Source organism: Sylvia atricapilla, chromosome 2 (assembly GCF_009819655.1).
Source record: "Sylvia atricapilla isolate bSylAtr1 chromosome 2, bSylAtr1.pri, whole genome shotgun sequence".
Lineage (NCBI taxonomy): Eukaryota > Metazoa > Chordata > Aves > Passeriformes > Sylviidae > Sylvia > Sylvia atricapilla.
In genome coordinates, this window is record NC_089141.1 from 11170302 (window position 1) to 11195970 (window position 25669).

The 25669-nt window shown below is 43.8% G+C and overlaps 1 protein-coding gene across 1 annotated transcript in view; it reads left to right on the plus strand.

The window, feature by feature from the left end:
- The window catches only part of EPHA3 (EPH receptor A3), a 168678-nt gene that overhangs the window by 95413 nt on the left and 47596 nt on the right, over positions 1-25669 (plus strand). Inside the window, 3 exon segments of the mRNA XM_066340812.1 lie at positions 3706-3861; positions 4324-4659; positions 25242-25366. Of these exon segments, the coding sequence (XP_066196909.1) occupies positions 3706-3861; positions 4324-4659; positions 25242-25366 (617 nt within the window).

The following is a 25669-nucleotide window of genomic DNA, read 5'->3' on the forward strand; positions in this document are numbered from 1 at the left end:
TTTCCAACCTGATTTATTCTGTGGTTCCCTTCCCAACGCCAAAGGTCATCCTGTGGCCTCAGGTGCAGCTTGAGGACCTCTGCTGCTGCTCAGGTGGCAGTGGGAATAGTTTGCAAAGCCCCTCTACGAGTGGCCACTTCCAGGAGGAACACTTCCCTGTCCTCCCTTGCAGGGCACAGGAGGTTTGTCCCAGAGTTGCTCCCATCTATCTGGTTAATGCACGCCCTGAGGACGTGTTATCTGTGTGTTTTCTGTGAGCTGTGCGGGTTTGTGATTGAATTCCCTTCTTTGTAAATGCTGTGCCTTAATGCCTCAGTGTCATCTCACCCCTGGGCTGTTTCAGTGAGGAGCAGAGGAACAAAGAGATCATTTGGTGAGTGCTGGTCAGCCAAGGCCATGGATGTGGGATCCACTTCCAGCGTGTTGTGATGCTCCAGCCTTGCCTAAAAAGCACAAAAAGCAGAGCTGGGGAGTGCCAGGCAGTTTGCAGATGAAGTTTCTCTGACCTTGTGCAGGAGATGGGTCCTGCCAAGCCTGGAGTGCTGGGATGTCACCAGCGCAGGCTCCACTTGTTCCTTGGTGTTTACAGCCGGGAATTGCTGGAATTGCTTTGTGAGCAGGGGGCTGCAGGACCGGAATGCTAAAGTGCTCCTATTTACTAACAGATTTATGTTTTAATTTAAAATTAATTCCAATTTAAATTAATAATTTAACCCTTAATTAGGAGCGTGTTTTCATCCCAGGCAGATTAGTCAAGTTGAGGCAAAATTCACTTTGCTGTAGAAAAGACAATCACATTCCTTTAATCAGTAGCTACCACAGACTGTTACATGCATTTGTTTTCCTCTCACTGAATTAACTTTCCCTGCTCTCTGTCTCTGAGACAGACTCATCAGTTAGAGCTTAAGGAAATTCATTTTCACACAGCAACAAGGACAACCAGAGTCCTGAAATTCTTACTAACATGTGACTCGATAAAGGCACCACACTAAAATAAAAGAGATTGAAATGAGACTAAATACAGTTTTTAAATGCCGCATTTGGGAGTTACCAGAGGAGTCACCAGAGCCAACAGGCTTGAGGAGATCTTTCTAAAAAAGCAAAACCAGACAGCTTTGCTCTACAGTTTATATCACATATGTAGAAACTTCCAAAGTTTCCTTTACTCACTTTTAGTATGCTAACAGTTTTTTTTTTATTCCTCTCTCATTGCATCTACTTCTTCCTGCATTGTTCCCCATTGTGAGGGAAAGAAAAAAAAAAATCTCAGTTTTTGCAAGAAATTGTTGAGAAAAAGCAACTGCTGTTCACAGCTGGTTTCCATGCTAAAATTAGAGATTCTGTGATGACTTCCTATGCTAATTCCTATGATTTTTTTCAACCTAACTGAAACCAAAGCCATGGTATTTGCCTCAAAAAGCCAAACCTTCTTCTATTGGTACAAGTTGTCCAATTTGTCTAGCAGAGAAAGTAGATTAATGCATTTTGAAGTAACAACTTTATTTTTTCTCTCTTATATACTCAGCACTTCTCTCAGAATTAAAAAAAAATTAGGAAAGGAATAATTATAGTAAGTACGTTGACAATATTTTTCATTGGCACCTCCAGTCCTGAGCTTCAGTTTCAAGTGTAAATGCAATTTTTTTTTTTTTCCCCTTTGGGCTCCTGTTGTAAGTAATCTTAAATTGGTCTGACAAAGACAGAAAGTGCAAGACAGCCTGAGGGGAAGACATGAGATTGGGATGCCCTTGCTAGAGCATATTGGGACAGCAGGAGTCTGAGTGGCTCCCTCCCTCACTCTGACCATCACCACCTTTTCTTAAATGAGGTCCATGAGTTTTCCTCTGAGAGATGAAAGGGACATTGATTAATGAAGCAATTTCTCTTCTTCACCCCTCTGAATCTGTCTACTTCTAATGCAAGCTTGCTTACTTATATTAAATTCATTGCGTTATTAAAATCATGGTGGTAGGGTCTTTCTTTTTGGTCATTACATTAAACTAGCATATGTATTTATTAAAAAATACTACTGTGTAGGATCATAAATACATCAGTGTCTCGTGTGTGACTGCCCGTAAATGTAAAAATGTCCCTTCAAACTGGTTGAGCAAAACCACTGGAGTTCAATATCCGGTAGCAAGTTTCCATGAGAAGTTTTGATAGAAGTTCTCTGTATGAATTAGGCAGATGAAGTGTGATATTTATTCCTTGTTGTGTTTGCTTAGGTATTGTTGCTGGCGAGAACAGGATTGGCATCCTTTCTCTTCTGCCTGCCTTTGCTGGGAGCAGAGGCAGTGAAATCGCTGGAGGTTCCTCTGTCAGCCACAGGGGCCTGCCGAGGGGTCAGCACATGGGAATGCCATTGGACTTGTAAAAGGCTGCAAAAATAGCAGAGAAACAAACACCAACCAACCAAACAAAACCCAAAACCAAAACAAACAAAAAACTCACGACAAACAAAAAACACCCCAGTTGTTTCCTGCTGCCCTTCCTCCTAGTTTAGGGCGGTTGGGAGCACTTGGGTTTCCTTGGTTTCCTCAAGCTCGGTGGGAATCCCCCAAGGCCCTGGCAGCCTGTGAGGAGAGGGAAGCCCAGAACTGGCCGCTGGACTGGCTGTGCCAGACCCGGCAGGTCCATGCTGGCCACACCAGGGCACCTTCAGCAATTCTGCTCCAACAGATTGTCTGCTCACAGTCCGCATTGTTTCCTCAGGGCTTGCAGGAGAGAACTTGGAGCAGGAGCTGTCTTTCCCAGCTGCTCTGCTGGGAAAGTCAGCAGGAGCAGCCGCAGCCAAGCGCTGCCTTTTGCCAGGGCTGGGAGGTGCTGAGGGGTGGCTGAGGTTGGCAGCTCCCTGTGAAACCCTTGGTGCTGCTCCTGCTGTGTGCAGTGCAGGGAGAGGAGGTGTCCCTTGTGAAGATGTTTCAGAGAAGAGCAGCGTACATCTCTCACTATTCCCCCGAGCATTTCACTCAGGTGGAACGGGAGCTAACCAAGAAATCTGCCTTGCCCAGATGTTTATTGAGGTTTGTGGGATAGACAGTAGCAATCCTTCCTTCCTCCATCACTTGCAGACATGGTGGGATATATGTTCAGACCGTTTCCCTGCCTCAGGCTGCCCGTCTAATGACTTTGCTCACCCCCCAAAAAATCTTTCTTATACAGGTCATGCAAGTTGAGAAACAAGTTTCTGTATCAGAAACAGCTCATTGACTTTATCATTGAAAAATAGAAGAGATCTTTCTCTGTTCAGGTTATTTTCTTGGTTTTGGCTTGCTTACTCCTGACCCGATGAACTGAAGAGAAGTAGTTTACAATCGGTGTGCCCTTGTAAGAAAATGTTAGAAGCAGAGAGAGGATAAAGTTAGTTTCTTATGCAGGATAGGGCTAATGTTTTGGCAAGTTAAGCAGAAGAGACGAAAAAGGAGTGAAGTTTTCAAAATGAAGCATAGAAAATGTTTCTTCTTAGTGGTGCAATACACTGTTTTGTTTTCCAGGCAAAATTAAATGCAAACCAAGCTGATGCATGAACTCCATTCTACCAAGAGGTTTTATTTCTGTCAGTGCTCATTATGAGAAAAATCTGTAATTTTAGACCATAAATGTCTGCAAACTGTGATCCACATATGGGTAGGTTCCAGGGCAGCAGTCACATGTTAGAATCAAGATGTCCCTGGAATTTAACACTCTATTCCTGTTACTTTGCAGCCTGTCGAGCTGGGTTCTACAAAGCCTCTGCTGGCAACGTGAAGTGTGCCAAATGCCCCCCTCACAGCTCCACCTACGAAGATGCATCTCTGAACTGCAGGTGTGAAAAGAATTACTTTCGCTCTGAGAAAGACCCTCCATCCATGGCTTGCACCAGTGAGTAGCGTCATTCTGCTCGGGGCTGTCATCCTCGCTGCTCCATCTGTACCTCCACAACAGCTCGCTCGCTTGCTTCCTCTCATGTCCCACTGCAGTCAGCCATCCACTCCCTCTCGTGTCTTCTTGAGTGTTGGACAGGCTGCTGGAAATTGGTGGGCTGGGTTTCTGTCTCTTCTGTTTTCGTTTTTCTCCTTCTTTTTACCCTGTCAGACTCGAGAAGGAGAAATAGGATTTTTATATTGCTACCAGTACTCTCAGCCCTCAATCCTGAAGTGCACCCTGAGGGGATTCTCTATAAGACAACATGGTTCTTGTTAGCCTAGGTCTGCAATCTAGTGAAATATTTCAGGAGTCTCCACAGAAGTGTTTGTTATTAATGTTTTTTACTTTGATATTTCTGCGCCCTTGCAAGGAGCATCTTTGGAGAGAAAGCCTCATTCCCTGATTTCCCTTTCACAGGACCACCGTCAGCCCCGAGAAACGTGATCTCCAACATCAACGAGACCTCTGTCATCCTGGACTGGAGCTGGCCTCTGGACACGGGGGGCAGGAAGGATGTCACCTTCAACATCGTCTGCAAGAAGTGCGGGGGCAGCGCCCGGCAGTGCGAGCCGTGCAGCGGCACCGTGCGCTTCCTGCCGCGGCAGAGCGGGCTCACCAACACCACGGTCACCGTGGTGGACCTGCTGGCACACACCAACTACACCTTCGAGATCGACGCCGTCAACGGCGTCTCCGACCTCAGCGCCCTGGCCAGGCAGTTTGCGGCCGTCAGCATCACCACCAACCAGGCTGGTGAGTGTCCTCCTGCTCACCTTTCCTTTGTTCACGGCTGCTGGGTTCCGTGCGCGCCTTCGTTGCCCTGATTTATGGAATTTACTCCGTGCTAGTGATGCCTTGAGCTTTAGCTTGAATATTTGCAGGTTCTGTGCTGCCTAGGTTTAGTTCTGAGCCTCACATTCAGTGTCAGTCAGCTCTGCACAGAGCAGGGAGACAAAACAAATCCTTTTCCTGCTCAACACCAAGGACAACTTTCAGGCCCAAAAGTACAAACAATGGTGGCTGAATGGAGGAAAAAGAAGGATGGGACCTCACAATCTGGAGCTGGAATTGGCAATTAAACCTCAATATGCAAATGGACCAAAACTTAGAAAAATGTAAGAGCTCATGACTGGTCAACCATTTTTGTGACTATTCGTAGTGGACCCTGGGTGCAGCCTTGGTCAGGCTCCTGTCCTGCCCAAGATGTATCCTAGAGGCCTTTCAATAAATACCTACTTTATTCACGGGCTCTGTCCAGTCTCTGTTTCAGGTCAGCTTCCCAAGGCATCACTAAGGTAACCAATTGACTTGGTTATTCCTATAAAAGTAAAAGCAGAAGCAGACCCAGTGTGTGTTTCTGTCAAAGAACCTGGCAGCATGACTGTTATGATTAACTCCCAGTTCCCAGTTAATAGTCTCTAATAGCAGGCTCACATGATTCCTTAGCCAGAATGTGTTTTATTAATAAAGCCAGATTTTAATAAAACACTCATTTCAATAACCTCCAACGTAAATTACTGTAGTAATCTTAGTGATTAATTTTGATTAAATGGAAGTGAAAAAAGGCTTTGATGTTAGACGCATAAAAAGCTAACATTAAATTAGAGAGGTTTAAAACACTGCCTTTTATTTTTTTTTCTCCTTTACAAGTTGTCTCACCAACTCTGAATAATTGCCAACGTGATGGGGGTGTGGAGCTGAATACTGAATTAGATTGTGGTGTCACAGTTGATGGGGTACAAAAGGGTTGCTCTTCTTCTGTGAAGATTTATTAAAGCCTTTGAGGCCCTGTGAGCACGCTGTTGGATTAGAGCCTTTGTCATTGCTGCACTGTTCTGCCATTGGCTCCTCTTTTGACATGGCTCCATTTTTCTGAAAGTTGTGAAGAATTCTAGACTCCTCCCTGGCATTTGGTTAGGTGTCAAATTTTTAGGAGCAATGTTTGCCAGTGAAGAGAGAGACTAGATGCTGAAATTTCTGTAGCTGTGCACCATGCAGCTTCCATCAGGAGGCTTTGGACAGAAAACATGCCTGTCTTCAGTAAGGCTCCTCCCACATCCTCCCATCCCACACCATGTCCCCAAAAAGCTTCCAGTTCTGTCTTCCTGAAAGCACAGACAAGTTAACATTGTTCTGAGCAGGCGTCCTCCTGGTGGGCTGTGTTATTGCAATGTTTTTCAATCTAGAGGGTGTGTATTTTCTCCTTAAATCACAGATCAGCTGTAGTGGGAGGCGTAAAAATGTGAGAACAAGCTATTTCCTGACCCCAGTCACTACATTTCCCAATGCTCTTGATAAAAATTGGGCCAGGAGACCAGCTCCCTTTAAATGCCTTTATTAAAATTCAGCTTTTAAATGGGATGCTCGTGGGTCGCCTGCGCCGCCGCCGCTCCCTAGCTGATGAGTCACCACGGAGGAGGAGGTCGCTCCTGCTGCCGCTCGGGCCGCAGAGGCGGGGATCCAGCCTCACGGGAAACTCCCAAGGTCCTGCTTTTGGCTCGAAAAGTCCAGGGATGTCACTCTGGTCCAGTATCTTTCAAACTATGGCAAGATAGCGAGAATTAGTCACAGTTAGCCAAATACTTTCCCTACCGGATGGCATTGGTCCGGTGTCCAGGTGTTGCTTCGGCTCGTTGTTCTAGGACTTTGTCGATCCGAATCCCCCTTCCTCTTTAGTGAAGTATGCTGGGAGCCTGAGTGATTTCCATACAGGGCGGTGTTGGTGAGTGGACAGGCAGGCGAGGAGTTGTGAAGGTGAGGTTGAAACAATGTAACAAACAGGCTGGAATGAGGCGAAGTAAGCGCCTTCACAGACAGGCAGGAACAACAGGGGCTTGGCTTAACAAGAGAACATGGAGGGTTTAGGGGATAGGGGTATGCTATTTAAATTACAAAACTATGGGATTTACAAACCGGGAATATAAGGCGTTGGGGTAGAACTAGGATACAAATTTTCTTACATCTTTTCTAAATAACAGGTTTAACATTTTCTAATTTATCTAAAACAACCACTAAACAGGATTTCTTGGGCCTTTATTTCTCTCAGTCCCCCCTCTATTTCTTTGATCGGGCTTTTGCCCGCATCAATTAATTGGCTGTCTCTGGCTCTTGGGAGTATATTTTTCTTAGTTTTTGGTACTGATTATAAATCTTTTTGGCTTCACTCAGTTCTTCCGGTTGGGACTCGAGTTTCATTATATTTATGGGCTTAGAGTTGTTTATTTCAGGGAGTTGGAGACTAGCCTGGACCGTAGATGTTATAGTCCGAATGAGACAGGGAAGGATACAAGGGATCAGTAGAAGGCTGGCTAGTGCACTGATAATAATAAATACTATCTTTTTCCACCACGCCCCTTTTAGGGACCAAAAGTTGTCCCACCAGTCGGTGGAAATCAGGGGTTTCCACTCTTGGGTGCCCACATAAGCTACTTTTCTAATTTCCTTTGAGATGTTTCTAATCACCTCGCTCTTGTCATCAATTTCTAAGCAGCACTCTGATGAATTGAATTTACCACAGATGCCTCCCTCATTTGCCAATAAGTAATCGACAGCCAATCTGATCTGATATACCACGGCCCGCGTTTGTGCCAATTGGTTACTTATGTGGTCCAGTGCCAGGGCTGTTTTATTTGAGATAACTTCTAATACGGCTTGCAGCCGAATTATCCTGTTTAACATGTAGACGGGAGTTCTGTATCCCCAGGATCCATCCCGCGCCCAGGTCGCTGGCCCATAAGTCTTTATAATTTGTTCGGGGGGTCCAAATTTTGCCTTTCCAATTTTGGTTGCTGCCTAGATCTATGATGGCTCTTCTCTTCCGGGTGGTCCTCTTTAGGTTGTCATAAAGAGGTACACCAAGGTGGTTCCCTGATTCCCGAGGGAGTAGAAAGAAGGCAGGTTTAATTACACCGATGGTACAACTTCCTGCCCAGTCTCCCGGCAGATGTGTATATGCCATGTCCCCACATATCCAAAAAAGATGTTCAGGGGCCTTCCACGACTCATCCCCGATGTCAAAGGGGCGTTCCCAATACTTGGATATTCCCCTCACTCCCCAAAAAGGGTTTATACCTTTCTCTGCACACTCATGTAAATTATAGCCTTCATGGTAAATGCATCCTGTTGGTTTTTTCCCGATGGACCAATACCTATTAGGTTCTTGGGGAACCCATTTTTGGTATAATTCTTTCACAATCAAATACCTTTTGCATACCATTTCCCCAACAAATGTTTTGTATCTCTTCCCTGCTCTTTTAATGCATTCTTCTCCGATTATCTTGGATTTTAATTCCCATTGTTCCTTCCTCCTCTCTTGACTACCGGGAGGCTTTTGTTCCATCAATTTCCACCTCAGAATATCTAAGGGGGATAAACTCGTTCCTTCCCAGGGCCATACGTCAGACATTTGGGTACTGCCGCAAATCCAGCAGTTAGTTAGATTTAATTCATGACTGACTCTCTCCATAAGGTCAACAAAGAGGTTTTTACCAAGGACTTCATCTAAATCAGTTTTTTTCTTTACCTTCAAGGCTTTTTCTTTTACTAAATCGGCCACACCCTCCGGATTATTTAGGTTTTCGAAACAAAACCATTCTCTGATAGGGCATTCCCCTGTCAGACGTTGCCGAAAATTGGCTGTGCTCCTGGCAATCCAATACTTCTTCCCATCCTCCTGACAGGAGGATATTTCGGTTTTATCAAAACAGGTGTGCTTCACATGGGTGTGAACTTGTATTAGAGATTGTAAATTCTCCCCATCATAGACTGGTCGGTAACACTTTGAGCATGTTCCTTCAGCAATTCCGCTGATTACTAGGACTGCTACCAGTCCTCCCAAGAGTCCGGTATGAACCATCACGATCTCACCCGGTCTTGCCTCTTGGGGGAGGGGAGTCATATAGCTGAATTAGTCGGGCTTCCCAATGTGTTCTCACCTTTCCTTATCTTTTGGTTGGTCTTTCTGGGGTATGTCCTGTGAGAGATTGGTTAGGACTTTCTTTATTAACTTGTGTAGCGGTTTGAAACTTTATCAATTTCAATTAACTTGGCCTTATCACAACACTTCTTAAGTAATTTCTGATAATACACAAACGGTTCAATTATACACTGGAAACAGCTTTGAATAGCTTAGCACTGGAGAAGTTTCTTAAACTTCCCTAGTTCCTTTTAACGATATTAAAACACCAAAAAATTCCCCAACAATACCGAGAACTTCTCCCCACCACAGTATAGTCTTTTTAATTCTTAGTCCTTCTTTGGCTTCTTCTTAAAAGTCACTTTGAGCGTGTCTGGATCTTGAGTTACAGTCCACTGGGAAGAAGGATTAGGGTGCAGGTCGGGCGGATTCTCTGGAGGTGGTATTGGTCCTTTTACCCGCGACACATGTGTCCAGCCTTTTTCTTGGGTCCTCACTGCCGTGTGTGTGGAGTGGCGTTCCAGGATTTTACTAGTACCCAGTCCCCTGGCTTTATCTGATGAATATCTGTGTCCAAGGGAGAGGTTTGAGGAAGATACCCTTTTCGTTTCAGATCTGCCAATGTCTTGCCAATTGTTTTTATGTATTCTTTGGTTGCTGCCTCTCCTTCCAGATAATCACCCGTGCTATATGGGGTTAACAAGAAGGGGAGTCCAAACATCATTTCATATGGTGATGCCCCTATATCTGATCGTGGCCTGGTCCGAATTCTTAATAGAGCCAGGGGCAAACACTTTAGCCAATTAAGTCCTGTTTCTGTTATTAATTTGGTTAATACATTTTTCAGGGTTTTATTCATCCTCTCGACTCTCCCTGAACTTTGAGGATGCCAGGGTGTGTGTAGCCACCACTTGATACCTAGTGCTTTGACCACATCTTGCAGCACTTGGGCCACAAAGTGAGGTCCTCGATCTGAGTCTATGTTGTTTACTAAGCCATACCTGGGGATAATTTGTTCTAACAATATTCTTGCTACTGTTTGTGCCGTTTCGGTCTTAGTGGGGAAAGCCTCCACCCAATGAGTAAGATGATCCACAATTACTAGGACATGTTTGTACCCCTGTACTGATGGCATTTCAGTAAAATCGACCTGGATGTTTTGGAAAGGTCGTAGGGCTAGAGGCCTTCCTCCAGGTGAGGCTTTCCTCATCACCTTTTGGTTCACTTTTTGACAGAGCAAGCACCCTTCTGTCACTGCCTTGGCCAAATTGTATATCCCTAGGCATACATGTTCTTTTAAAAAGTGGTCGGCTAGCCCCTGGGTACCCCAATGGGTTAGATGGTGGATTTCCTCTAGCATCTTGCGAGCAAGAGCTTTGTTCAGGAACTTCCTTCCATCTGGAGTCAGCCACTCCCCTTGTTTCCCCTGAAGTAATCCAAGTTTTTTTATTTCATTTCAAAATTTACTATGGGCCCTTCCTGATGTTTCCCTGGGTCCCCCAACGCAAAGAGCCCATGACACCCCTAATCGTCCTGGCCTTCTCCCTTCAGTATTTTCTCTAAGGCCTCCTGCTCTCTTGCAATGGCCTCATCAAGAGACTCCTTCCTACAGTCCCTTCTTATGTGTCCCATTTCCCCGCAATAAAAACATTTTCTCGTTTCCCCTGCTTGGGGAAACGTTTTCCAAGGTGGCAAATCCCTCTTCTTTATAGGGACTGCATCCCCTCTTTTCGGTGGGTTAGAGTTGCCTACTAGGTCCTTCACACTCTCCCTGGCTACCGCCACCATAATCTTGGTCTTTGACCTTGTCTTTTCTTCCTCCCTCCTGAGATACACTCTCACAGCCTCTCTCAATAACTCATTCATCCCCCTCTCCTGCCAATCTTCCATTTTTTTCGATCTTTCTCCTGATGTCCGGCCAGGCTTTGGTGACAAATTGTAATTTTAACAATACCTGGCCCTCCTGGCTGTCTGGGTCCACACTTGAGTATTGCTGGAAACTTTCTCTAAGCCGGTTTAACCAGGCTGCAGGAGTTTCATCTTTTTCTTGGGCACCATCAAAAGCCAATTTAGTGTTGGTGCTTCTGGGCACGGATTCTTTGATGCCCCTTACTACTAGACTTCTATAGTCCTCCATGTTTCGCCTTCCTTCTGCCCTATTGGGATCCCACCCTGGATCCGCTATAGGCACTTTCTGGTCACCTGGAGGGCCCATCCGATTTTCCCTTTCCCAGATTCGCATCCCTGCCGTCCTGATTAACCGGACTTCCTCCGGGTTGAACAAGATATGTAATATGGAATTTAGTTCTCCCCAGGTGTAAATGTTAGGTCCCAGGAATTGATCCAATTGATTAGCCACCTTTACTGGGTTTTCCACCAGGTTCCCCAGCTCCTTCTTAAAACTCCTAACTTCAGAGGCAGTTAGGGGAGCATTTACGAACCCGATTCCTCCGGCCGCCCCTCCCATAGGGACTTCCCTCAATGGATAGAGCTTGGTTCGCGACCTGGTGCCACAGTAGGGTCCCTCTGGGGTGTCGGTTACTTGCGGGGACTCCACCTTTGTTGATGGTTGATTTTGGCCCCAATTAGATGGTGGAGCTGGAACTACGGATGGAGGAGGAGAGGAGACCTGGCCAGTATTAGTAGCCACTGAGGAACAGAAGGGGTTAGTTCCAGAGAAGGTCATCTCACTCTGGGGTGTAGTCACTTTTGATGGTTCCATTAAAGAAGTGGTCGGGGAAGGATTTATTGGAGAGGTCATAGGGTTAGTTGGAATGGGCGGGGAAGTGGGGTATACTGGGGGAGGACTTATGGGAAGGGTTAAGGAGTTAGCGAGAATAGGTGCTGGGGACGGGTCTGCAGGAAGGGTCGGAGGGTTAGTAGAAATGGGTCTGGGGGCTTCAGGATAAACTGGGGGAGGGGGTAAATGGTCTAGGGGGTCCCACCTACGGTGGGTCTCTTCCGGTGTCACTTTCTCTTTACTTTCATTTTGCTCTTTCCCTTGGAGTTTACAAATTTTTGTTGTTTCTGTTTTTGTTAACGACTTCTGCCAACATGCAGCATATAATAGTTGTTCTGCGTCCCCTTGGGTTCTCAGATACTGATCTAACTGCGAGTACATCCAAGGGTCGCTAGTGCCGCACCACGGCCATCTTTCAGGAAGGTCTAGAGTTGGCCAAACCTTCATACAATAATGGATCATCTTTATTTGATCTAAATCTTTTGTCCTCTCATCTACCTCCCACAACCCTAGCATCCGTCCTAACGGGCTGTTCGACGGGATGTTCTTTATCTTTCCCTCTCCTTCCTCACGGGGTCTCTGTTTTCTTATGCATGACCCCATACTTGGGTCAAAAATTGGTGGATTCTTCCTCAAAAATTGATTTTACTCTTAAGAATTAGTTTCTTTCTCAAAAATTGGTTGGCTCTTGCACTCACACTCTTCCTGGGTCAAAATTAAAACTATAAGGTGCTCTTACCCGAACTTAAATTAAAGACGGGCAACTCAAAGTCCTAACATCATTCACACTGGTACCCCGAAAGTAGCCTGGGCAACCCGCCCCTAGGGTTCCAGCCACTACTCCGGCCTGTACCCACACTCACGTGCCCCGTAGGTAGCCTGGGCAACCCGCCCCTAGGGTTCCAGCCACTACCTCAGCCAGCACCCACTCACTCACTGCACGCGGTAGGCTACCAGCCCGAATACTATCCTGCTCCGTGCAATGCAGGGGTCCCTGTACCAGACTGGATCTTACTCTCCTACCAAACAAACCTTCTGCAGGCGGCCGGTCAACCTGGGCCCAGGGTGCCAGTTACCGTCTTACTTTGCGGTCACCGCCCCAGCCAAGGTCTGCTGCGTACAGCGGCGACTCAATCACTCGCCCTATGTTCAGGCCCCTCGCCTATTGAGGCCCCCCTAGAGTGCAGACTACCAGTCCAAATACTATCTAGCCACGTGCTATGCCAGAGTCTCTGTACCAGACTGGATCTTACTCTTCTGCACTCTCCACTCAAGGAAATACAGACTACCAGCCTGTTGTACTACCCTGCCACGTGCAATGCAGGGGTCCCTGTACTCACTGGATCTTACTCTTCTGTATTCCCGTGTGCAGACTACCAACCTAGAATCTCTTGCTCTGCGCAATGCACCAGGCTGGATTTACTCTTCTGCACCAGACTCTCCCACAACCCGGAAAGGAGGCTACCAGTCCTAGGTCCCACTCACCGGCTACTGGACCGGGTTTACTCTCCCCCTATCCGCGGCGTGGTGTGTGCTTCCACTCACACTCGGCCTCCCTGCACACTCGGGATGGCCTATTCTCTCACACGACGGGCCACTCCCACCTAATCCTTTTCTCTCCGCCCGTTCGGAGGGGGGCCCCCTAATGCCCCTGGAGGCGCCTCAGTCACACAGTGGCCACTCGCTTCCCCCTTTTCCCGGCCGGCCCCCTCGCGGGAGTCCGGAAACGCGGTACAATCAGGGGTCCACACTCGCTTGGGGGGTCCGAGCTGCCGGCCCCCCTCTCATTCACACCACACTCGTTCGCCTCCGCTTCCCGCCACCGGAGGATTTTACCAGTGCTCCTCCGAGGTGTCCCACGCTGCTAGGGTGCGCCGCCTTCTGGGTCCGGTTGGCCAGCAGTCCCGGAGGTCCGAGGTCGGGTGGCCTTCCCGTCCTGGTGTCCTCTTCTGGGCGTGGCTAATCCCGGACGAGTCCCCAGCTGATAAAAATTGGGCCAGGAGACCAGCTCCCTTTAAATGCCTTTATTAAAATTCAGCTTTTAAATGGGATGCTCGTGGGTCGCCTGCGCCGCCGCCGCTCCCTAGCTGATGAGTCACCACTGAGGAGGAGGTCGCTCCTGCTGCCGCTCGGGCCGCAGAGGCGGGGATCCAGCCTCACGGGAAACTCCCAAGGTCCTGCTTTTGGCTCGAAAAGTCCAGGGATGTCACTCTGGTCCAGTATCTTTCAAACTACGGCAAGATAGCGAGAATTAGTTACAGTTAGCCAAATACTTTCCCTACCGGATGGCATTGGTCCGGTGTCCAGGTGTTGCTTCGGCTCGTTGTTCTAGGGCTTTCTCGATCCGAATCCCCCTTCCTCTTTAGTGAAGTATGCTGGGAGCCTGAGTGATTTCCATACAGGGCGGTGTTGGTGAGTGGACAGGCAGGCGGGGAGTTGTGAAGGCGAGGTTGAAACAATGTAACAAACAGGCTGGAATGAGGCGAAGTAAGCGCCTTCACAGACAGGCAGGAACAACAGGGGCTTGGCTTAACTAGAGAACATGGAGGGTTTAGGGGATAGGGGTATGCTATTTAAATTACAAAACTATGGGATTTACAAACCGGGAATATAAGGCGTTGGGGTAGAACTAGGATACAAATTTTCTTACATCTTTTCTAAATAACAGGTTTAACATTTTCTAATTTATCTAAAACAACCACTAAACAGGATTTCTTGGGCCTTTATTTCTCTCACTCTGAGGGGCTGTCTAACTGTGCAGGAGGCACACAGAGGTGAATCTACCCAATTCAGCTCTGGAACCTGCATTTTGTGTGCATTCAGTCTGTTACTGTTGTAGTTCATTGTTCTGGATTTTTGGATCAGTGACTTGCAGCATCCTTGTTGGGTTACCCTCTCATCTGCTGTTTCTTCTCTCAAAGGTGTTGCCTTTCAGGCTGTTCCTCACAGCAGCACTTAGGAATCACCAGAGCAAACTGTCCAAAAAAATGAACTATCCAGGATCAGGGAAATTCTTTCTCTGCAGAGACCTCCTGCTTTACAGCGTGCTTCCCCAGGGCCCAGAGCTGCTGCCTTTGCTCTACAAGGTGGATTTTGGTTTTGGTGTGGAACACACAGTACCTGGGATGTGGCAAAGTCAGAGCATTTCAGGCAATAGCAGCTCTGTTCACTGTAACCCACAGGCTGCTTAAGCAGTTTATTTTCTATTTTTATGTGTAGCCTATTTTTTCTTTAAGTACATTTAGATGATGTGACTTAGTACAGGCTTAATTGTGCTATCTCTTGTTCATGCCAATTGGTTTACTGTATTAGAATTCCCTTAGAAACTCTGCAAGTTGTTAAAATTAGACTTTAAGTATCTATATAAGTAGTCTCTTAAAGTATAATTACAAAAATATAATTTATCTTGCTTTCCCTCACTGGTCAGATCACAAAAGGGAAATATCAGCAGCACATTTTTAGCTCTGTAAGGTCTAGAATGCTGTCCCAAGAGAACTTTCCTACAACTTTATCCTTAATTTCCATGTACCATATCCAAATGGATCTGGGTTATTGTAAGGGGTCACAAATCCAGGTTAGACTGGAAGGGCCAGAAGGAGCAGAAGGAGCAAAATGAAAATCCTGTAGAGGGTAGATGTGAATGAGAGGGTCAAGTCTGTGACCCTCCTTTTGCAACAACATTTTCCTGGCAGCTGCTCCACATCAATCTGAATATTCTGTCTCAAAACACCAACTTTGCATGTGCATCTTCTTGAACTCTTACCCCTTCCATTATTTCTGATGGTTCAGTGTTCATGCTTCTAGCAAAATTATTATTAACATCAAATTTTAGTGAAAATAATTACATTTTCTATATTTTCCCAATTTACTCATGCTGATCCCCAAATATTTTCTTTATTTTTTCCCCTAGTACCTCAGTTCTTTATTGCATTGATAATAAAATAGATTGTCTTCTTTTGATCACTAAAAGCACACTGTAAGACCTTTAAATGGAGCTTAGTTCATAATAACTTAAGGCCTTTTAAGGCCCAAGGTCCCAACAAAGCAGCTGCAAAAGGTGGCAGCAGCTAAATTCAGCTACCATAAGGCAAAGTCAGCACTAAACCAGTTCCAAAAGGTTTCATGCTTTCAGGGATCCTGGCATGAGCAGAGGAACAAAGGGGACGTGTTGTAACAAGAGACTTCTTCAAATTCTGTCCTCAGCTCACCACAGCTCTTCCAAACAATGGAGGTAGGATGCAGAGAGGTGCCCAGAGTAAGTAAACTGGATAATAAAGAGGAATCCCAGCAGAGGAAACATAGAAGACATTTTGTGGGCTAAATTTCGGCTAGAAATGTCAGTTTTCCTAGTAACTGTAGAAAGTGGTTATGCTTCTCAACTGAGGGCCCAGAAGTGCCTAACCCTGAGTTTTGGCCTCTCCACAGGTCAGTTGTGCACCTGCAGAATTTCGACTCCTTTCTCTGCCAAGGACTTTGCCTAGAGGGAACTTAGAGAGTAACCATCCAAACTAAGGCATTTTCTGCAAAGCTATTATTGTATTATAAATAATAACAAATCCCCAGATCTACCTTCTGTGGCCTCAAGCTTCCCTAGACAAGCAGTAGTTTGATCATCTGGAGTCTCCTCCTTTTATCTTTTATACTTCTAAAAGCCAGAAAGCAGAACAAGCCATGTAATTTGTTTAATCATCTTGCTTAATCATTGAACCCAGGCATAAAAAGCCATAGGAAATCAGTTTGTTTAAGGAGAAGGTCACCAATAAGGCACTCTACAGCGTTTTTATAAGAGGCCAGGATGAAAGTTATTTAAAAAATAACCTTGAGAACAAAAGTGACCACTAGATAGAGAAATTAGGATCATTTGGAATGTTGAAGGGCAATCATGGCTGGTTTGCAGTACCAAATTTTGATCTCCCTGTGCCACTGAAAATTCCAAGCCATATGTTAATCTCAGCTTGGAGAGATAAACATTCACAATGGAGAAAGAACCAGTCATTTTTCAGTCCTGTTTTAAGTAGAGACTTCTGTGGCTCCTTGGAAAGCTTGTTAATACCTCCACAGAACCCGAATTTTATTTGCCTGAGATCTCTGGCTTCAAGGGAATAAGTTCAGCCCCAAGCTTAGTTTCACTGTATGTATTTGATTATTTGCAGGTACTTTGATGCTATTTATGTGCTCAGCCTGCGCTGCACTGTCTTCAACAGCTCACAAATGATGTGTGATGCTCCCTGTTTAAATAAAATCCATATTTAGAGAGGGTTGTGTGCACTTTACAACCTATATCCCAAGGCAAGTCCCTTAAGTAGATCTGTCTTCTAAGAGAGACAATTTGAGAGAGGCACAGATGTTTGGGGGATGATATATTTCTTTCTTTCCCTATGGCCCTTATAAAAAGGACAAGAAGATAGACTTATTAAAAGTGAGCTAATGACATGATGTAGGGAGTCTCTGGTTCACTGACTGTTATTACAGCTGTGCTCCATTACGTACTGAATACCTAGGACATGCTTGTTTTTCTGAATGACATTTATCTTTTGAGTTTCAAACATTCCTGGCATAAATAAAGATTTTACGCTCTTCAAATGTGTTTTACAGTTCAGCCCAGAGGCTATTCAAGGATCATTTTAACTCAATAAAACTCCTTTAGGGATATAAAAAGGGAAGTGTTTTAACAATGTCACTCCATGCATAGCCCATTATTAGCTAGAGACGTTCTGCCTGCGAAGTCTTTGAAGCCTTGGCAGAGCTTCCTTGACGTTCAGGGGAAAAGGGATCAAAGTCTGTGACACACATTGGGCTCTCCAGTGCCTGCTCAGTCTTCGTGTGAACGCCCCTGACCTGACAGAAAGTTCACAGGTGAAGTTTGTGGCTGAGGGAGCTTTTAGTTGGTTTTTCCACAGATCACGGTGATATTTCATTCAGCAAACTTGATGATAGTTTTCTTTGCTTGCTTCTGCTGGTCTTTCTCATCTTAGTTTGGTACAAGAATAAAAATGAAGGAATGTAGGTAAGCAGGATGCTTACTCCTCCGTTAATAAACCTTAGACTTCTGTCTCTCTCTGTTACCTGTGTTGGCATTCTCAGTAATCACTGAGGGAAATTGTGTTCCTCCTGATGGTAAACAGAGCTATCAGTTTGCTTTTGGAAACGATTCCCTCTAGGCAATTAGCAAGCTGGGGACAGATGGGAAAAATTGTTTCTTTGGGTTTGGGGACTATTCCTGCAATGGGAATTATGAATGTAATAAGTGTCAGCTTCTACAGCAAAAAGAGTCTTCTTTTTAGCATTCCTTTTAATAAACTCTCTCTCCATGCATACAAAAAATATTTTAAACGTAAAAAATGAAATCATCTCCAAATCCAAAAGCACGTGAAAGATGTCAGCACCCTTCATGTCTTTTTTGTTAGAGGTTCTTTCCTGATGAACCTCCACAAAAGCAATTGCTGCAAATGACAGGACAAGGAGTTTGAGAAATGTTGTTTCTTTCCATAATGTGTTCTGAGCAGGTGGAAAGGACTTACTGACAGACCAGCTCAGGAGCTCTTGGTGATTACTTAAAAGGAGAGAAAATATTTTGTGTCATAAATTGCTTATTTGAGGGCAATTGTCTTCTCCAGTTTTGGATAATGGCTTTTTCAGAGATAGTCCCTAAATATATTCTTAGATTGTGGGTGGGATTTCTCTGGATGAGGAAATAAGCAAATTAGCACAGAAAGGGAAAGCCTGCTCAGCACCTGAATGTCGATGCTGTGAGCATGGTGAATTCTTCTTTCTGAACACTTCAGGAAATGTGAGGCTCTAAAATCCTCTAAGGTAATGTAACAAAGGGAAGGCAAAGAAAAACAGTTTATTTATTTAAACTGATAGGGTCTTAACACATTCAGTGAAAAATATGAACTATTGCAAAGCTCCCACCATCACCACCTCAAGAGAGAGCAGAAAGAATAACATTTATGTTGTGAGTACCTTTGGGATGAATCCTTATGAAAGCACATCCAGCATTTGTCTCCTCTCTGAAATAACAGCTGGGAATGCCACAGCACCATAATTTTCAGTTTCTGAAGCAAGTGCCTTGTGCAGCCTGATCCTCCCCAAATGGACATGGCATTTTCATGACTTATTATACATGTGTTCAACACATGAGCAAATCAAACGTTTTGTTTGCTCTGGGGAAGGCATTTGCTATCTCCTTTAGTAAAAAGAGGGAGAAGCAAAGAACACGATTGCGCTACACTTGATGACGTTTTCTTTTAATTTAGAATTTATTTGGAAAAGTGAGAAGTGATCTCTGATAATCACTTGTCCAGTGACAGCTGCTGCCCAGAAGGTTGCCTTTCTCTGCACTTGAGAGGGAAATCAAGCAGCTGCCTTTTGGTGTAATTCCTGCTGAAGCTGCTTGTTTCCCCCTTTCCAGTTCCCTGCAGTCTTTCTTCCCCAGCACCTGTGAAGTGCTCTGCAGCCACTCTGGAGTCTGTAACCACAGGCTGGAGCCTTTCCCGGATGCATTTGGGCACTTCCGCCATAATGCAGGCAGTCATCCATTAGAACAGCCATGAAGAAACCAATTTTTAATTTTTTTTTTCTGTTCCTGGCAGAAATGTGCCCAGCTTTGTTTCGTCCAGTGGCAGCCTGCTTGTGTTTGTCTTTGAAGTTTTGTCCTGTTTCTTTCCTTCCACGTTTTGGCATGCGTAAATGTGATCTTGATAGCTCTTATCCCAGAAACTGTGAGCCTTTTCACCCCCTTCCTTAGGATGGAGTCCTACCAGGGTCCAGCCTGTGGTCTGGAGTGATGGGTTTTTTGCTGATGTGAGATGAGTGGACTCCCTGATGCCTCGTGGAAGGCATGTCCCCTTCAGGCTGATGGTCAGCCCGTGACGCTACAGAATCAGGTGACATTTCACAGCCCGGGTCATAAAAGTAGATTGAGCCTGCTCTGACTCAAGGAAAAGGTGGTGGAGGACAGACAGGCACTGTGCTGGTTTAACTACGTGTCCTGGAGATTAAAGGGCAAAGGGCTGTGCCTGCAGGTGCCTTGAAGTGGTGGGGAGTTGTATCTGGAGAGGCAGCACATAGGGTTTTAGCAGGTTTCCAAAGAGTTGTTAAAGTAGGACTGTTTCCTCCTCCTCCTGCCCCCTGGGAGGCACCTGGGGACCTTCTTGGAACGTGCCTGTGGGATGGGGCTTGCTTGCCTCAGCACAATCCCGTAAATTGTGCTTAACAAAGAAAGTGAACAGGAGTGCAGCCAGAGAAGGTGGAAAACAGGGCAGGTCCTGCTTTCTGTGAGCAAGCTTCTGTCATAACCCCCCTCGACACTAATCCACAGGATAAATGCTGGAGATGTTAAAGATTCCAAGTACCAGGGCAGCTGTTCACAGATTTCATGTCAATGTGATCATGTCATGGAGGTGTGACATCATTATAATGATTTGCAAGTCAGTGCTTGGGACTCTTGGGAATTGAAGAGTGGAATTGATGGATAAACCCAAAGATAAAAGGCTGATTCTCACAAAACCCAGATGTTGGGTGGTTTTGCACGAATCAAAATGTGTATGGAGCATTATGAGCAGTGCCAGACCAAGCACCATGGTAAGTTCTCCTGTGTCCTGACTCTGGATGTGCCTCCAGTGTCCTGGAGAAACTGTCTCCAAGTGAGAGATCAGTTTGTTCATTCAAGCACTGGTATTTCTGGTTTGGATTGCATAATAGTTTTGTGATTTGGATGCTGGTCCTCTAAGACTGGCAGATTTAGGTTGGAGTCTCAGTGGATCCTACTGTCAGAGAATGCAGATTTAATTTCCAGGTTATGATTTTTATTTACTGCTCTTGTTCTACATTACCTCCTGGGGGCATCATAGACATTAAAGAAAATTTATAGGTTATATCAGATTACAGTATTATGATTAGATAATAAAAGCACTAGTTTTCCAAAGGAAGAAAAAGGAACATCCATTCCATTTGTTCAGCAGGGCAGAAGTTGAAAATTGAGTAATACAGTCAAATCTGCTTGGTCACCATCTTTCAGCATAGCTTGGAATATCCTAGGCAAAGCATATTTTACTCTTGTTTGCAAGCAAAAGCTGGAAGCGAGCTGTGAGTCATTTTAGAATTAAATCCTTTCCTAAAATTTAATTTGTGACCTAGAAACCTAAGCCAGAAACAATAGGACTCTAAATGTTTCAGCAGTTGTACACATGTGCCTTCCCAGAGTTAATACTGAGTTCTCCCTGTCAGAGGACAGGGAATTTTCTTTCAGTGCATTTATACATCTGTAAGCCAGTCACATATGAAAACAATAACCAAGGAATAAGGAAAAAGTCAATAAGGAAATTTATATATAGCTGCTATTAAACTGGAGGAAAACAAATCATCTGTTGGGGTCAGTTTCAGTGGGAAATCAATTTGAGCAGAGTTTTATTGTCGTCTCTGCAGATCCTTCATGTTATTTGCTTGCACCTTTAATAGTCATGACTGAGGAGGTTTTTACACTTGAGCCTCAGCTCCCTGAATCATTGTGTTTGTTACCTTTTCAACATGCACATTCCCAGTTGTCACAAATGCTACCTAACAACACCGAGCGCTCAAAGTACATTTCCCCTCTTAACTCCAGGGAGTTTTCAAGGTTCCTGTTAAGTGCTTAGAGCAGTTAGGCTGCAGTGCCAGACAAATTCTAACCATGTGATGTGTAAAAGTGCCTCTCTGTGCATTGCATGGGACTGCTGAGACTAAAGCTCTTCATATATGTCCATGCAAGCCTAAAGTTAGTCATAAAAACCCATCTCTTCTTCAAGTGAAGGAGTTGAATGCTAAAGAGTTAATCAAAATATCGATAAAAATGTAAATACCTAGCAGTATACGAGACATGGGATTAATTAAAAAAAAAATCTTAATCTGAAAAAGTACTCTCCTTAAGTTTTACATTTAAATGTCTTAAGTTTTCTAAAAATGGTGAACTAATTTAACCTTTGTGTTCCTGTTGATATTTTCATGTATTTTTTAAAATTTCAATTAATCCTAAAAAGCTTTGTAATGTCTCATGATTTACTAACCCAGAGTACAAACTTTGTTTTTGTCAGTGGGAGCTGCAGATTTAAGATAGGAATTTCATTTTTAATTTTCAATTTAAGATAGAAAAATAATGGAAATTTGACGAAAAACATCTGTTCTAAATATCGTGTGTTTATCTTCCTTTTTGTAGCCTGATTTTTAATTCAATCTCATCCTATTGTGATTATTTAATTCTCTTCAGGAAACTCTTGATTCTCTCTTCCTCCTGTGGAAGGGGAAAGTCCAAGCATTGTTGCACATGGTGATGCCTTCACTGTTTAGTGGTTTATAATGTTAACTGCCTTAACTTTGATTTTTCTCTTTGCTGGATTTTCAGACACTTCCAATTAAATAGTAAAATACAGTAACTGAGCTGCTCTAATGTTACAAAACAGAAATTAAAGGCTGACTTCTATTTAGACAGTATTTAGAAGAGAGCTCATTAAGTTTTACATTGTATTCTGGGGATGTGTACAAAAAGAAATTACTTAAATGGTCCAAATGTCAAGTTATTTCTCTGAAGGACACCTCAGCTGGGTGAGCTGGGGCCATATTCAGGTTACCTTAACTCTTACTTAAATTCATTGATTGCAGTAGATTGAAGCATGAATTTGGAAGTTATCTGAACAAGGCTTTTTCTTTAATTGAATTTGAGAATTCTAACACTTTTCAAACCCACTTACCTAACAGGTATAGCAAAAAATTTCAGAAGTATGCATTAAAATTTAAAACTGTGACAATCCAGCTTGTCACTGACCAGCAAAGAAAGGTCTTGTGCTGGGAATTTTTTCCATTTTATCTCACGTTGGTGTGGGATTAAAGGTGGTTGAAATATTATGTTCCTCTGATTATTTATCTCCCCTCCCTGAGCCCGTGCAGTGGGATACTGGCTCTTCCAGACACTCTGGATGTTTCATTTCTGAGCAGCTCTGGGAACCCTAGGGATTAGGGAAGGTATATGAATGTTTTATAATGTTATTGATAACTGCAGAGCAGATGTTTTCTAATAAACTGCTGTGAGATAAGTCACTGGTAGCATCTGCAGAGATGCGTGCAAATGAGCTCAAAATAATTAATACTGTGTTAGAAGAAAGCTTTTTTTTTTTTTTTTAAGTTTATCTGTATTGGAGCATGCGAGATTGTTTCATCTTGCCCTGAGAATCTGTTAGAGCAAAATTACCATAATTTATTAGGGGAAAAGCCATTTCTGTTAATCATATATTAATTATTCATAAAATCAGTATTAATTATACCTTAATGGGAAGTGTTACCAGCTGGGTACTGGGCTTGACAATCTATTCACATACAAAAAAAAAAAAAAAGAAAGAGAGATAAATAACTTGACTTAAAAAGAAGGCATAAAAATGACTTAGGAGAGCATAAAAGCAGCAAGTATGGATATATGAGTTCCCATGGAGCTGGCTACAGCAGGGAAGTTCAGCCTGCTAAGCACTTTGTGTTTTGGCTCTGGCATTGGTTTGTGGAATTCAAGTGGAATTGCTGAAGGATGTTTGCTGCACACAAATCCTGTCTGCTTCTCCCAAACTGATTTTAGGAATTTAAATTCAGGATAAAATCCTCCTGCTGGAAGAAAAAAAAAAAAAAAAAAGACACTTTTTAATCATTTGTGAACCATGTGAAATGTGAAAATGCTGTTTGCTGTTCAGAGGATGCAATCTGCCTGGAATGAACATGAAAAAGTGGATCTTCCACTCAGTTAAAGGAGGATTTCAATACTTAGATGATCACTCAGGACTAGAAAGTCTATTTTGCTGGAAGTTTAGCAAAATCAAAAGCAGAATGAATTTTCAAAAAATTATTTCAATTAAAACATTTCTTTTTCTTTCATTTTCTTCTTTTTTTTTTCTTTTTTTTTCCTCTTGACTATTCAAAGTTCTTTTTTACAAATGAAAACCCAAACAGAAGGGGCATTGGATGAAGCATGCAAATATGAAATGCCTGTAAAGTGCAGCTAGTTTTATGTGAACAATAAAAGCTTCAGAGGATTCAGCTGATACTAAATTGTTGAGATCAGCTCTACAGCCTTTTTATTAGGATAGCAAATGTTGAACTTATAAACAGGTTTTATTTACATGTTAAGATAAAAGGCTGTTTATAAGTAAAAGATTTTTTTAGAAATGACAGTTACAACCCTCAGTGTGTGTGATCTGTAAAACAGAATCTGATGAATTTTGGCCAAAGGCATGGAAGAGAAGCATTTGGAGTGGGAAGCCAACCCAAAAAAAACAAAACAAACCAAAATAATTTTTAAAAATTGCATGGCTTTCAGTGAGTCCAGGAAACCCAGACCTGGTCTTGGAACAACTTATGGATCTGGGTGGTCTAAAACTGAACCAGTGTTCAAGAATCTTAAGTAACTATGATTTTTTATGCATATGTTGACCATTGATGATATTTCCAAGTTGTGGGTGGTGGGTGAACCTGTGGTTAGTTGTCAGGCCTAACCCTGATCAACGCACATTAAAAAATTATGTTATTTTGCAGTTTAGATTTTTCTTCTTTTATTCATTTTCATTTTCAGAGAAATGTGGCGAAAGTGAAGTGCGTATGGGAACAATTTTCATCTGGAGAACTTACCAAATAATGATGCCAAAGAGGCTGAGTTGTGCTGATGGTTATTCCCAGCCACGAGTACCGGGAGCTCTGTGTACTTAGCGCATTTTAGACTTTCCTATGAAAATGTTATCACAGTTCTGCAGAGTCTGGTAATGATAATACATTATAGCAAATAGGTAGTGCTGCTATTTTGCTCTTGTTATTTTCATGCACTGAATATATTTTATTGCTTACACTGTAGTAGCAGATCAAAACCATCTGCTGCCTTGCCACCAGTCCCCCAGTGGAGGAGAAAAATCTCAGCTTGTTTTCCATGAGGCCAGGGTGCTCCAAGGCATGAGCAGCACGGCTGGGATCCAGCTGCTCGCTGTCAGTGCGGGGCCAGACCTTTGCTTGGGGCTCCATTAAATGGAATGTGGGGTCTTTATCTTCTTTTCTGTTGTTGGATTAAATGCTTGAAAGATGCAGTTTGTGTTTGGACTCAGTTTTTTATTAATTCATAGCTGTAGCATAGTTTCAAAAGCTGTGAGTTCTAGCTAGCAAGGTAGAAAATGGCTCTGTCTCTAACTCTTTCCAAGGTCTTTTAAGTGCGAATTGTCCAATTATGAAATGAAACCTGAATTATTTTTACTGTTAACACAACCACCCATGGTCTGCAATGTGGATTTTTCTACCCAGTTACAGAATATCACCCAAACCCATGAAGAAGAAGGTGAAAGAAGAACTTAATCTATGCCCTACATCCTCCATCTTGCTTTATATATATTACTATGTATTAAAGCCTTAAACTCTTAAGTTTTCTGCCCTGTGATATCACACACTTTTATTCAAACACCGCATCCACAATCCCAGTGCTGTCACTCAATTTTGGAAGCCTGTTCCACAGCCTCAGGTCAAATGCAATGTTTACTTGAGGGTCAGTGCCTGTCAGCACAGAAAGCCTGAAATTCTCAGCTTCCAGGGTTCTAACAATGGGAGCCACGCTCTTTACCAGAACTGGAGTGGAGATAAACTCGGTTTGCTTCTCTCCCTCCCCTCCTTCCCCCACCCCCTCTGCAGCTCCGTCCCCCATCACGGTCATAAGGAAGGACAGGACGTCCAGGAACAGCGTGTCCCTCTCTTGGCAGGAGCCTGAGCATCCCAATGGGATCATCCTGGACTACGAGGTCAAATACTACGAAAAGGTGGGAAGATCAAAGGGGAGGGGGTTTTTCTCAGCAGTTGCATCTTGACTGTGTTAAGGGTTCAGAGACACTCAGGTTTGTTTAATCTGCCTCAATAAGTGTTCCTAAGTGTTGGAACTGCTCAAATTTTGGTAATGAGAACATCAGGAAATACGAAGTGAAGTCATTGCGTTGTCTACCAATTTCATCCCCAAGCACATCAGGACAAACACAAAGTAACGCAGTCGATATGTAACCCCTTTCTTTTCTTATTTTTTTTGACAAAAACTGCTGTGGTGCATTTCCACACCCAAGCAAATGTTT